A 15,199-nucleotide genomic window follows, 5' to 3' on the forward strand; every position below is an offset into this window, starting at 1 on the left:
TCTCACTGTAAAGTTCTGTGTGCACTTGCTTGTTTCTCCTATCACCAAACAAAAATTCCTTGTGTACGTGAGCACACATGGCAATTAAGATCATTCTGATTCTGATTTGATCTAACCTTTAAGCATACCTTTTGTTGGTGTAACCTAATAAAACCAATTAATTGAGTTCTTCTTAGCTCACATTTTTAGGTTATCTGACAAAAAAAATTTTTTTTCAGTGTTTGTGTGTGCAATTTCATGCTAAGGTCAAGCCTCGAGCCTCAAGCCCTTCGCCCAGGACAGCGAGCCACAAACGTTTACACTATCCTCTAAGCAAGATTACATTAATTGCGAATTACTGAACTAATTATGTAATCTTTTTTAAGGTTAATTTCACTCATTTAATTATTAGTAATTTTTTCATTACTTATTTAATTTCACTTCTATCAAAATATAGTCATGACAGTTTGCCTGAAAGAAGACAACACATTCGGATGTCTTACGCACGATTTACGCATGGTCGGGAGCAGATGTAAATTTAGTTCGTAACAACTAAGGTTTTGAAAATACGAAAACTTACATGAATCCGAGAATTTACGTCAGAACGGCTTTACGAACGATTTAAACAAAAATTTGTTCTGCTCATGTTTCATGAATGAGGCCCATATTCGTGCCTAAAGCTATTTGGCTTCGGGCACATCCCTAGTGATGCTGCAACAGCTTCTTACATATACACTCTTATACATTTATCTCTCTTTTTCTCTCGATCTCTCTCACTCAGAGTGTGGGGAGATAATGAAAATCTGCAGCTGCTGCTGAAGTCTTGCCATCGCATTGGCTCTCACACAGAGCTCTTCCTGACTTTGCCCTCCTGAGGTTACCTAAGTCCACCCACCACCCCATGAGGCACTAGTAAGTCATTTGAGATTGTTTTGACTTTGAGCTACCTAAGCCTCATTTACATGCAGTATTCCAAATGTCTTCCTTGAATTTGTAAAAATCAAGGCATCTGAGCACAAATCACACATTTAAGCAAGCACAGATTTCATCAGCCTATGGTTATATTTGTTATTCACTACAAAGTACTGCAAATATTCTGTATGATTTTAAATTTAGCTAGTTTATGTGCATGTGCTGGTCAGACAAAATGTGATTTAGACAACATTCGGCTGAGCATGAGTGTGTATCTGGTGTGTGTGCAGTGCTAAATATTGCATAACGGCAGTGTCGTGATGAGTGGCAGGTGAAGTTTAGACTGCGGATCCTTCTAGAATAACGCTTGCCAGGATGAGAGGCCACCGTAACACACACCACAAGACCTGAGCTCTTGGCCTTACTACTGCAATCTGATGTGTGTGCATATCTGTTCAATTCAATTTTTTATAGCACTTTTCACAATTCATATTGTTTTAAGCATACATACATACATATGCAGAAATGTTCATTTAAACTGACGTAATCCAGCCACACAGTATTATTGATAGAACTGGCTACACTAACTACAGGAATTTATACGATATGCAAATAGTAGTGATGCAGGTGATTCCTAACTGCCTGTCTTTCTTGCTCACTGTCTCTGTCCCTGTCTTGTTCAGTCTGCCACGTCTTTGTCCTGTCATAAGTCTGTGAGGTGATCCACTGGTCTCAGTTCAGTACTTTCCATTTATGGAGGAACATGCAACATGCAAAACTGCAACGGGCTGATCATCTGATTCCAGGTCAAATGATCACACAGTTTCCGATCAAAGCACTTGATCTAAACCTGTCATTAGTTAACCACCTGATCTTAGATCGCTCTGCAACATGTTCATTATTCAATGCATGGATGGAGAGCATGAAAGCAAGAGTAGAGTTTCTCATTCTAAATGCTGATGTTAGTGTGTCAGTCACTTGCACTGTCTGTGGCCCGGTGAGTGCATACATGTGACTATTTGTGTGTTTTTGTTTAAAATACCAAGTTAGACCCTAGACTAGAGCATCCAGTAATGTTCTCGTTAAAACGTTTATTTTAACATCATGTAATCTTGCCCAATTAATTGCCCTTTCATTCAAATTTGTACAATTTGTGTCTTTACAGTAGTTATGTGTGCAGCTCCATTAGGGGAATATGTGGAGTCTTTGTACTAAAAAAAACTCCATATTCCACATTTTGTGGTATCGTATGTCTATAATTGAAACTACACAGGTTTTGATGAACGTCCAATAGAGTAGCTATTGTAATCTGATAAGTTGTTACAGTGGCTTCTAATGTCAAAATGTTGTCTTGTTTGGGTGTAGTGTGCTGTGGTTATATAACTGCAACATTATGATTGTTTGGGGTTTGGTCTAACCTGTGTCTGTGTGTGTGTTTGTGTGTGTGTGTGTGTGTGCGTGGATGTGTACCTCATTGGCAGGTGCTTCTTGGAGACAACGGGAACACTGTGTGCTAGGGCTCAGTAGTGTTTTGTTTGGGTGCTTCACATGGACAGGTTCAAGTGAAGTTGATTGGCTATGGTTAAGTAGTTAAGTGCTATTGTGATTGATTGCTATTATGAGAGAATTCTATGACTGGTTTAAAACAGTGTTTCCCAACCTTTTGTCTTATGGTCCCCCACAGCCACATCAGTAAGGCTAAAACCAGGCCAAACCAGAAGTGTGTTCCTTTTAACTTAAATTATACTGGTTATCATTAAGCACTGTCATTAAAATTATTAAAATGAACTGAAAAAATAATTAAATTAATCACAACTAATTTTATAATTAATTATTTTTTTTTATATAAAGTTATAATTTCTGTTTTCTAGGTTTAACAAAAATCAAGATCTTTTGAAGACCGCTGCATTCATAACCTGGCTGGGAATCACAAATATAAAAAAATCTATATTAACTTTAAATTCAATTTCTGCACTGTGAAATTGCTAATGGAAAACCGCTTTACACTGTAAAAAGTGGTAACCTGCAAGTACCTTAAAGGTGCACTCAGTAACTTTTGTCTTTGTGTCATCTTGGTCTTACAGTGACACCCAATGGCTTGAATGCAGCATCATTTAAAATCAATAGTTTTCAGTTTCAGATGCCATTGTAGAAATGTAGTATTCAAAGTCAGCCATGATTACTTTAATCAATGAGTGAAAGTGTCAAATAACAGGACGGTTACTGAGATTAAGCGAGTAGTATTCAGCTAGTATTCAGCTAGTCATGTGATTCTTACATGGCAGCCCCCATGTACGGACCCCCTCCATGTAGAATAAAACAGCTTTTATAAGGTTATTGATATGACTGGAGTCATGATTTCCTACATAGTATATTGCAAAATTGCAATTAATGTCTTTAGGAGTTAAACTTTTGAGGAAAAAATTACTGAGTGCACCTTTAAGGAGCAATTTCTGCCTGATATAACCCTAATAATTCATATTCATGTTGATTCAGTGATGTTCAAGCTGAAGTAGGCTATGTAACTTTTTCAGTGTTTCTACTTAACATTTTTTTTTATTGATTCGTACATATAAAAATGAAAAACAAAACATATATACACTGAATCAACATTTAACCCCCACTATTATCCAACCCCATATCACCAACCCCACCCTGACCCCCAACGAACATCCCTGTGGTGTATAAATATACACACACAAAAATAAATAAATAAATAAATAAAAATAAATTATCATACACATTTAAAACCATACTTCTCTCTCCACAGCCCCTCTCCGAGAGTCCCCTAAAAATGCCAAATAACTGCCCCATTTCCCATCAAACAAATCCCAGATCCCCAGCCTTCTACATGACACCTCCTCGAAAGCTGCCACCCTCCCCATCTCCGCACACCACTCCCGAAACGAGGGCGCTCCTGCCGACATCCATCCCCTTAAAATAATATATCTGTCTAACATAACACTGGTCAGGACACAATTTTTTATGTGTTTATCTCCTATATTGATGGCCGCCCCATTGCCTAAAATACAGAGTCTGGGGCAAAATGAAATTTGAGTGCCCAAGACTTCACACATAAAACTCTGAACCTTCAACCAAAATTCTTGGATCTTAACACACCACCAAAAAACATGGGTTGTGTCTCCATCTTCAGATTGCCATCGCCAGCAGGTAGGTGTGTCTTTAAGACCAAGCCTATACAAGCTAGAGGGGGTCCAATAGAATATATGTAAAATCTTGAATTGCATAAGGCGCACCCTTGCATCTGTAGATACAGACTTGACGTTTTTTAGAATCCTAGCCCACACTCACTCCTCCAATTCTAAGTTTAAATCTTTCTCCCATAATCTGTTGAGAGAAGTTGAAGTTCCGTCCCCCAGACTCTGAATTAACAAGGAGTAATACACTGATGCCTCATGACCTTTTCCAAAAGCAGTAATCACCTCTCCCAGAGTATCTGCCGCTTTAGGGGGGTGTATGCTACTCCCAGAAATAGTACAGAGCAGATGGCGCAGCTGTAAATACCTAAAGAACTTCCCTGCTTTGTCTCCCTACTCAAAGTATGACTGTCTTTCCCTGAATAGACAGTCATACTTTCCCTGAATAGCCAAAAGTTTTGGCTATTCAGGGAAAGACAGTCATACATTGAGTAGGGAGACAAAGCAGGGAAGCTTCTGGCTAGATATATAAAGCAGAGAGAGTCTTTTTCTACCATTCCCTCAGTGAAATCTGCTGGTGGTGAAATATTTACCTTGGCCATTGATATTAATAATGCTTTCAAAGAATTCTATCTTGATCTCTATAGTTCCACGTCTTCATCTACTGATGAAGATATTAGAAACTTTGTTTCAAAGTATGACTGTCTTTCCCTGAATAGCCAAGACTCTACCTTCCACGACAAAATAGTATTATATTTCAATCGGTGAATTTTCTGAGGCCTCCAGATGAAATTCGGTGCTTCAGCTCTGCCTCGGCACTTTTAATATTCCCTTCCAACTCCACAAGTTCTCGTGCTTTGGATTTTTTGGTGAATGAGGCATACTGTATGATCCGACCCCTAAGAACTGCCATAAGTACCTCCCAAGCTACGCCCAAAGAGGATACTGAGGACCAGTTGGTCTCCATATAAACACTGATTTCAGCCTTTAACATTTTTTGGAAATCAGGATTTTGCAAAAGGGATACATTAAAGTGCCAACTATATGATTTATTTTTCTCCGTATGTGGCAACACCTCTAAACTCACTAGGGCGTGATCTGAGACTAAGAAACTAATGTTTCCAATTGAGCAATCAACAACAGATGAAATGAGGGACTTAGATATATATATATATATATATCTCTTCTAGAATAAATCTTATGAACTTATGAAAAAATGTATAGTCCCTACCAGATGGGTTCAAAAGTCTCCAAATATTTGATAATATAAGATTTTTACACATCCTGTGAAGCATCAGTGTTGCTCTAGGGGGCTTATACACTTTTGCTTCACTATGATCAAGGACTGAATCCATCAATACATTAAAGTCTCCTCCCACTATTATATCATGAGGGGTGCCAACGGCTTGCAACATCCCTTCAAGATCTATAAAAAAGCCCTGATCATCAGCGTTAGGTGCGTAAATATTAGCCAAAATCAGCCTTTGCCCCTGAATTTCGTCTAAAACAATAATGACTCCTCCTAATTTATTTTTAATCTGTTTGAGACATTTGAATTGTAGATGCTTACTTATCATTGTAATGACTCCCCTGCTCTTACTTGAGCCAGCACTAAAGAAAACATGTCCACCCCATATCTTCCCAATTTCTTCAGCTTCCTGCGGGGAAAGATGCATTTCTTGAAGAAACACTATATCATATTTCTTACGTTTAAGAAGAGAAATAACCTTCCTTCTTTTTATGGGGTGCCCCAACCTATTCACATTCCATGTGGAGAAAGACAATACACTCATATTAACATTTAACATTTTGACATATTAGAAAAAATAGATTGTGTTTCAAAATAAAATTATAAAGACCACATTCCAACATTAGTGTAACAATCAAACCCCAAACTTCCCCCGAACCAAACAAACAGAAAAAAGAAAAACGTGTGCATTAACCCCACGTACGACAGCGCCAACTGGCGTCCATCCCTCTAAACTCAAACAGTCCATGTATGCCTACGAGAGCCCCCGCAACAACTTTGCCGTTGGATTGCTCACTATCTATAAAAATTTTGTGAGAAAGAATTACCCAACAGAAGATAATCTATAAAACAAACTGCAGCCAATAAGCAGAATAAACACAAAGAACGTGTAGACTCATCTACATAGCTGTCCTGAAGGTGTGTTCCTCCACAAAACAAGCTCCAGCTGTTAGCAGAACCAGAAAAAAACAACAACAAATAAAAACGTTCAGTTTCCTCGGGCAGTCAAATGTTCAGTGAGCCGACTCATTCGACTGCTTCATGAGTGCAACAAATGACCCAGTCACTCCAATGTCCTGCAAGAAATACTCCACAAAACAAACTTCAACCAATAGGAGGCATAAGCACAAAGAACGTGCAGATTCATCCATAACACTGTCCCTAAGGAGTGCCACTACACAAAACAACTCCAGCCCCTAGGCGGCACCAGCACAGAAAGTAAAAAAAAGGTGCTCAGTTTCCTGGGATGGTCAAGTGAATGTTCAGTGAGTCGGTCCACTTGGCTGCAATGTGAGTACCACAAAATAACTTACTCAGTCCATTGACTTTATGAAGGACATCGCTTGCTGGGGACATGTAAATATTTTACAGCCATCATTAGCATCTATTTTCAATTTGGCCGGGAACATCGGTGCAAAAGCGACCTTCCGTTGATGTAAGAGTTTCTTGCATTCCTTGAATCGATCAAGTTTCTCTCTTGTCGAATTCGCAAAGTCTGGGAACAACAAAATGCTGTGGTTCTTCCAAGAAAGCCTTCCTTTTCTCTTCACGTAACATGAGATCTTTATCGGATGATCTCAGAAATTTGGCCAGAATTGATCAGGCCTGTCTCCCTCAGTGGATCGCCGAGCCAGAACCCTGTGAGCTCGCTCGATTTCCAGCTTATAGCCTTTTATGTCAAGCAGACTCGGAAAGAGCCTGTCCAGGAATTTCACCATATCCTGACCTTCTTCGTCCTCAGGAATTCCAACAATTTGGACGTTATTCCGCCGGTTACGATTCTCCAAATCCTCCAACTTCTCCCAGATGTGCTCCAAATCCACCTTGGTTGCAATTAGCAGCTAATTCCCTCTCCGATGACTCCAGATAATCGATCCATTTCTCCACATCCCCCACTCTTGTAACCACCTCAGTGAATTTCATCTTCATGGCAGTGATCGATCAACGTATTACAGCAAGATCCTCCAAGTCAGCAACGACCTTCGTCAGCATTGCCGACATGAACAGCAATTCTTGCGAATTTCCCTCACTTCTCCGGCCAAATCGGCTCCCTGGCTTGTGGCCTGCTGCTCAGGGGTGTCAGCTTAAGCACGTAGGTGTCTTTTAATGTCTCCAGAGCTCAAGGATTTTGAATTCTTTGACATATTGTCTTCCTAGAACAGTTAAGGATCAGGGTGTGTGGAATCTCACCAGTTTATGACATAAAAAGTATTAAAACTAGCAAAGTGTGCAGAGCTCGCCATTCACACGTCTGAACCTCGCACGGCGTCACGTGACTCTCCAAATTTTTCAGTGTTAAAATACATTCTCCTATCCCAGCTTTATATGCAGAGACAACTATTAGTAAGCAATGTATAGCACAAAATAAAATGAAAGCACTGTGTTTCTGCTGTGCAAACAAAATTGCTCTGTTTGTTTTGAGTGACTCACTTAGACCCACCCCAACAATGTTACTCAATCAATGGCATGAGTTGGGGGCGGGATTATCTCTTTGTTTGACCAACGGCAGGCGGGGGGTGTATTCAGAAAGCTGTTTTGAAAACAATGTTTATTTTTGCAATTCTGTTTGGTGGGCTAATTTAGATGTTACAACATGAAGCACATTTTTGGGGTTAAAATATTTTTCTGTGAAGTAGCTGTGAACCTTTCTACGATAATCCACAATATCAGTTAATAAAGAAATAAAGTCTAACTGTCCATAAAATTAGAGTTCCATTTTTATTATTATTATTATATGTGAGTGGGGCATGCAATGATAAGAGTGCATAAATTAGAGCATTGTTGATATTTTAGAATTATAGATTTTATAATTTACTCCTTAAAGGCCTATAACTATTTCTGTTAGGCTAGTGTTTGTGTGTGTGAACACATTACATAATAACTGTAGGTCAATTGTTCCACTTTGTCCTCTTGCTATAATGTACACAAGTGAGTGTAATCAGTATTGGGTGACGAGTACAATAGAGAGAAGAGGTGTTAACTTAAAGTACATTTGAACATTAGATCTCTCTCTTTCTTTGGACTTCATTAAACATTCCACAGGGCAACAGCTCAGTCGTGGTCAATGTGCAGGATGTCACATCATGTCTGCTTAGAATTTGAATTCAGTTTCTTGAATCTTGTCCTCATTATGTATCATACAGTATATATTTACAGTCTTAATGTAAACTCATGTTTTGAGTTGCTGGTTTGTTTAGTTTAAAATCTACACTGGTGGCCAAAAATTTGGAATAATGTACAGATTTTGCTGTTTTGGAAGGAAATTGGTACTTTAATTCACCGAAGTGGCATTCAACTGATCACAAAGAACAGTCAGAACATTACTGATGTAAAAAACAGCACCATCACTATTTGAAAAAAGTCATTTTTGATCAAATCTAGACAGGCCCCATTTCCAGCAGCCATCACTCCAACACCTTATCCTTGAGTAATCATGCTAAATTGCTAATTTGGTACTAGAAAATCACTTGCCATTATATCAAACACAGTTGAAAGCTATTTGGTTTGTTAAATGAAGCTTAACATTGTCTTTGTGTTTGTTTTTGAGCTGCCACAGTATGCAATAGACTGGCATGTCTAAAGGGCAATATTAGGTCACAAATGGCAAAAAAGAAACAGCTTTCTCTTGAAACTCATCAGTCAATCATTGTTTTGAGGAATGAAGGCTCTGAATGCTTGAAATTGCCAAAAAAACTGAAGATTTCATACAAAGGTGTACACAACAAAGAGATGTGGAAGGAAAGAAATAGACGCCTCACATGTCCTCAGCTGACAGCTTCATTGAATTCTACCCGCTCAACACCAGTTTCATGTACAACAGTAAAGAGAAGACTCAGGGGTGCAGGCCTTATGGGAAGAATTGCAAAGAAAAAAAAACACTTTTGAAACAGAAAAACAAAAAGAAAAGGTTAGAGTGGGCAAAGAAACACAGACATTGGACAACAGATAATTGGAAAAGGGTGTTGTGGATCTTAACCCCATTGAGCTTTTGTGGGATCAGCTAGACTGTAAGGTGAGTGAGAAGTGCCCGACAAGACAGCCACATCTATGGCAAGTGCTACAGGAAGCGTGGGGTGAAATGTCACCTGAGTATCTGGACGAACTGACAGCTAGAATGCCAAGGATCTGCAAAGCTGTCATTGCTGCACATGGAGGATTTTTTGATGAGAACTTTTGAAGTAGTTTAAGAAGTTCTGAATTTTTTTTTTCTTTCAAATTGTAATAGTAATTTTTCACGTTATTAATGTCCTGACTATACATTGTGATCAGCTGAATGCCACTTTGGTGAATAAAAGTACCAATTTCTTTCCATAAGAGTAAAATCTGTACATTATTCCAAACTTTTTGCCACCAGTGTATATGCTTCCTTTAATTATTTAATACGTTTTTTAGCTTATCAGTTAACTAATGAGGCATTTACTAACATTTTTCACTTTATCCAAACTATCTTCCCAATACCCTCATTTACTTTTCTCACTCTCAGATTTCCTAGAATGTAATCTCCCTTTCTCCCTCTATCTCATTCTCTGTCTCCCTCTGTCACTTTCTCTCTCTGGTGGTGGTAATCTTAACCACTAAAAGGTGCTAACTCCTATTAAGCAGTCAGAGCTCTGTGTGTAAGCCAATCCGGCCAATCACTTATCAGCGACACTGACAGACTGAAATAGTGTCATCGTGGTAACAAGAGACATTTCAGTTTCAGCACAAACACTCATGCACCTGCACACAAACACACACACACACACACACACATACCTGCATGGTATACTGTATGCACAGGGTTGGGGAGTAACGGAATACACGTAACGGGATTACGTATTTAAAATACAAAATATAAGTAACTGTATTCCACTACAGTTACAATTTACATAATTGGTAATTAGAATACAGTTACATTCAAAAAGTGTTTTGATTACTGAAGAGATTACTTTGCATTTTATTGTCATTTGTTTCATTTAATATTTAGTAAATGAATACGAGCAGACAGAGAAGTAAGTTTGAAGTAAGATTGGAGCAGAAGAAATAGAAATAAACCTTGTGTAAAATTTCAGCTTTACGCTAAGCTAAAATGCTATTTCTAGCCATTTTACATGCATGTTACCAGTCACGATCGATTTTCTTTTTAATCAAGAAAATTCACGTTAGATCATAATTTCTTTTTTTCTAGTAAGACCTTTTATATTAGGGCAAAAATCGTATTCATGATAATAACTTTTGTATTGTTTTCCTGTAAAAATATCTACAAATCTTTAAAACAAGATCAGTTTGATTGATCTTGTTTTAGAAACAACACTGCTTAAGATATTTAGGTTTTTCAGATAATTTATTTTTAACATGTGTATTTTGTCTTACTGTTCTGGCAGAGTTTTTATAGTCAAAACAAGTTAAAAAATCTACCAGTGCTGAAGAAGTAATCCAAAGTATTTAGAATACGTTATTGACCTTGAGTAATCTAATGGAATACGTTACAAATTTCATTTTACAGCAAGTATTTTGAATACATTTCAAAAGTAACCCTCCCAACCATGTGTATGCACACATACTCACACAGACACATGCACAGAATTGTACACACAAAAAACACATGCACATAAAAACAAACCTACAGAGACACACATTAAAATACACAACATCACCTAATGTTTACAAACACAGACACGCACATTCATACACATACATGTTGTAAGCCCAGGTTATTTTTGGACAGTGGTGTAGAGTAGCACAGAGAAGCTGAAGTCCAGGTAACCATAGCACAGCTTAGAAAGTGAAATATGACCACACTGTTCAGTCCAGCACGTCACTCTCAATCTCTACTACACACACTGGTGACAAGAAGAGATAATCAAGAAAAACGGGAGAGAGATATTTAAGATGAAAAATGTGTTTATGCATTCTGCAAGAGCTTGTAGTATATTAAGAGCATTTGGTATGCTTATATTCATAAATCATTCATTTCAAATGAAATTATGTTGTATTTATGACTCTTTCATTTTCATGTTCCACCACCGCCAGTCAAATTCAATATCGGTCTGCTGAATCCTTTACTTTGGTCTCCCTGTGCCCAGTGCAGGCCAGGCATGATTAATGATTTACTGATAAGACCTGTGGTTTAGAGTGGGACTGAGATGACCTCACATACACTGACTCACATTGTTTCCCACGTACACATATCTGCATACAAACACTGTTCCAAACAGTGCAACCGATTTAAGAAATATAACAAGAGCAAGAGTGCTGTTGTACAGAATATCAGCATGGCTGTGATTACCTGCAGCACTCTGCAGTCTTGAGCCTGTACAACTGTGAGTGTGATGTTGCTTTTTATACAACAGTTCTATAGACAAGATCCAAGAATACAATATGGAATGAGAACTATTTAATTCAGTGATTACATTTATGCATTTGGCAGATGCTTTTATCCAAAGCGACTTACAGTGCACTTATTACAGGGACAATCCCCCCAGAGCAACCTGGAGTTAACTGCCTTGCTCAAGGACACAATGGTGGTGGCTGTGGGGATTGCCAGTTATGATTACCAGTTATGTGCTTTAGCCCACTACGCCACACCACTCCAATATAGGTTTCCAAACATCTCTTTTGGAAATAGAATAGACCTTATTCACAGCAGCGCCATCTTTAATTTTTGACAGGAATGACAACGAGGCTGTGAGGGATAGACTTAATGTCTTTTCAATGACATGCACTGTATAAAGCTGTATAAAGCTCCTAGAATTTCTACAGCTCATGTTTTCTGGAGTGTTTTGTCCTCTGAAATTTTTAGGAAAGATGTGTTTTCAATGTTTCATTGGTGGAATGATCCAAAGCACTTTAAACAACATTACAACCCATTGAAGAAACTGTAAATCTCAAACATGGTGCTACTCTGAATAAGGTCTAGTATAGAAGTAGAACAAGGAATCCTGCAACAGATGTGATGGGCCCCACAGAGCTCGGATCTCAACATTATTGAGTCAATCTGGGATTACATGAAGAGACAGAAGCCATTGAGTCTAAATTCACAGAAATCTGGCAAATCAGAGACAATTTAGCAGAGACAGATCACTTATATTAAAATAAATGTTAGAATTTAGAACACCCAACGGTTGTAGAAAAAGAAGTCCTGCCTTACATTTCAAAGAGCCAATCAGCTTTTATATAACGAGTTTGCCTGTCAATCAACCTGAAAACGTGCATGCGCATTAGCTGGACTAGCCTAAAAAATAGTGTTTTTAAGCGTGACCTGAGCTAAAGTAGCACAATGTATTGTCATTGTTGTCAGATTTTACTGCTGATTTGAAATATGTTCTTTGTTCTTTTATTGTAATCTTGACAAACTGTTTTGGAGATTCTGGTCTGTCCCCATTAAATTAGATAGGAGCTGTACTTTTACACTGCTTGTTTACATGGAAAATAGCTGCCCAGCTTGCCCGGGAGCATTCCAAAGATGGCCGCCCAGTGGACTGACTTGCCGTGAATGGTACTTTGGGCAAATTCTTCAAAGATACTTGGAGCAACCTACATGCCAACAACCTTGAAAAAACTGTGCAAAAGTGTGCCTAGGAGAATTGGTTTGTTTTAAAGGAATAGGGTGTTTTGTCCCCCGACTCAAAGTATGACTGTCTTGCCCTGAATAGCCAAAACTCCACCTTCCACAACAAAATAGTATTATATATGTATTTCAATCGGGTCAATTCTCTGATGCCATCAGATGACATTCGGCACTTCAGCACTGCTTCTGGCCTTTTAATATGCCCTTCCAACTCTATGAGTTCACGTCCTCTGGATTTTTTGATGAATGAGGCATACTGTATGATCCGGCCCCTAAGAACCGCCTTAAGTGCCTCCCAAGCCACGCCCACAGAGGATACTGAGGACCAGTTGGTCTCCATATGGTCTCCACTGATTTCAGCCTTTAACATTTGATGGAATTTAGGATTTTGCAAAAGGGATACATTAAAGTGGCAACTATATGATTTCTATTTCTCCGTATGTGGCAACACCTCTAAATTCACCAGGGCGTGATCCGAGACTGAGATGTTTCCAATTGAGCAATCCACAACAGATGAAACGAGGGACTTAAAAATCTATTCTTAAATAAATCTTATGGACTATGAAAAATATGTATAGTCCCTACCAGATGGGTTAAAAAGTCTCCAAATATCTGTAAGACCAAGATGTTTACACATTCTGTGAAGTGTCACAGTTGCCCTAGGGGGCTTACACACTTTTGCTTCACTATGATCAAGGATTGAGTCCATCAAAAGATTAAAGTCTCCTCCCAATATTATATCATGAGGGGTGCCAGCGGCTTGTAACATCCCTTCAAGATCTATAAAAAAGCCCTGATCATCAACGTTAGGTGCATAAATATAAGCCAAAATCAACCTTTGCCCATGAATTCCTGCTAAAACAATAAAAACTGTCATTTAAAAAAATAATGTTATTAACCATTCTTTTATTTTGTTCTATCAGCCTCCATTTGGAAGGGAGGCTGCGGAACGTCTTAACCGGAGCGAAAAAATACAGTTTTTGCTCAGAACGAACCGAAATGAAAAACATTTAGTTTTTAGTCCCTGGTCATGAAGGAACAACAGTTTGAAGAGAATACTGCTGAGCAAGTAAGAGAAAGTCAATATTTTTATAGCAACTTACCTGAAAAATAATACATCCAGTATCCTATCCAATTGCACAGACTTTTGTAGGTAAATCTATCAACCCCTTTAAATGCTGAGGTTTGTTACCACCTGAGTAGTGCAGGAATGCATGTTATGTACTGTAAGTTCAACCAGACCATGCGTTTGGCAATGCATTTTCCAAGTGCTTGCATTTGCATACACATACTTACAAAAAAAATGTCTGGCCAAACGCACAAAATAGAACGAATCAAAAACAGACAACGGAGTAATATAAACAGTGAAGCATTCAAGTGCTGTTATAATAAATATCAGCACTCTTGGAATGCTCTTGTCCAATCAGATTAGAGGACCGGAACTAGCTGTTTATATATACTCATATTAAACTCATACATCACATGTAAATGACATTACAGTATATAGAATTTATCAAGGTTTGTCCAAGTAAGCCCACCCTCTTCTTTTCTTTCTCTGTCAACCTCAGAAGGAGAGCCACTCTGTTCACCATATCCCTTCATGGTCATGGCTCCTCCTCCACTCCTCCAACATCTCCTGCTCCTCCTCTTGGCACAGCTGTGTGAGGGTGGCAGTGCTCATAGGAACAGCAACAGTAGTGCAGATGGCCCCAAGAGATCCTGTTTTGAGAAAGTCCATTGTCAACCTGGGATTCTACTTCCTGTATGGCTGCCGCAGGACCCCTCATTGGCAGTGCAGGCCATAAGAGCAGTGATTTACTTTTCATCACTTCTCTACATGTTTCTGGGTGTGTCCATCATTGCTGACCGCTTCATGGCTGCCATTGAGGTCATCACATCACAGGTGCGACGGCAACACTTTTAGTTGCGAATCCACTCTCACCCCTCTATCACACTTTGCATAAATAATAAACTAACAGTTGTTAATATAGATAATGTTTAATATACAGTATATGTATGTATGCTATAGTACAGAGCCGGGTGACATGTTGGTATATATGATGTGTGATGGTAGAAATGTGTCAAGTGATACAGATTTTGCTATCTGCTTTATGTTATTTACACGTGAGAGCTACAAAGTAACATTCGAAAATACAGAGTGAGTTGTGTACCAAAAACAAGTCAAGATGAGGAAGAACTTGTTTTTAATGGGTGTAACGCAAAGCAGTTAAAGGACTGTGTATATGTAGTTTGGCAGAGGCTTTTTGCACTAAGTGAAAATAGTGGCAGATACTATTACACCCCTGTTTAAATACTATAATAAAGTATATGGGCATCACTGCAGTGTTTTTA

General features: G+C 38.6%; 1 protein-coding gene across 3 annotated transcripts in view; it reads left to right on the plus strand.

Moving 5' to 3' along the window:
* Window positions 1-815: 815 nt before the first annotated feature.
* LOC127417790 (sodium/calcium exchanger 2-like) overlaps window positions 816-15,199 on the plus strand; it is a 36,271-nt gene continuing 21,887 nt past the window's right edge. For 2 of the 3 annotated variants that reach the window (XM_051658027.1, XM_051658045.1), the window contains exon 1: window positions 11,686-14,750. In XM_051658027.1, the coding sequence (XP_051513987.1) occupies window positions 14,448-14,750 (303 nt within the window). In that variant the 5' untranslated portion in view covers window positions 11,686-14,447. Of the gene's footprint in view, window positions 892-11,685; window positions 14,751-15,199 lie in introns of those variants that run through there. The other variant, XM_051658036.1, reaches the window with a different exon arrangement.

The sequence above is a fragment of the Myxocyprinus asiaticus genome, chromosome 3, assembly GCF_019703515.2.
Source record: "Myxocyprinus asiaticus isolate MX2 ecotype Aquarium Trade chromosome 3, UBuf_Myxa_2, whole genome shotgun sequence".
NCBI lineage: Eukaryota > Metazoa > Chordata > Actinopteri > Cypriniformes > Catostomidae > Myxocyprinus > Myxocyprinus asiaticus.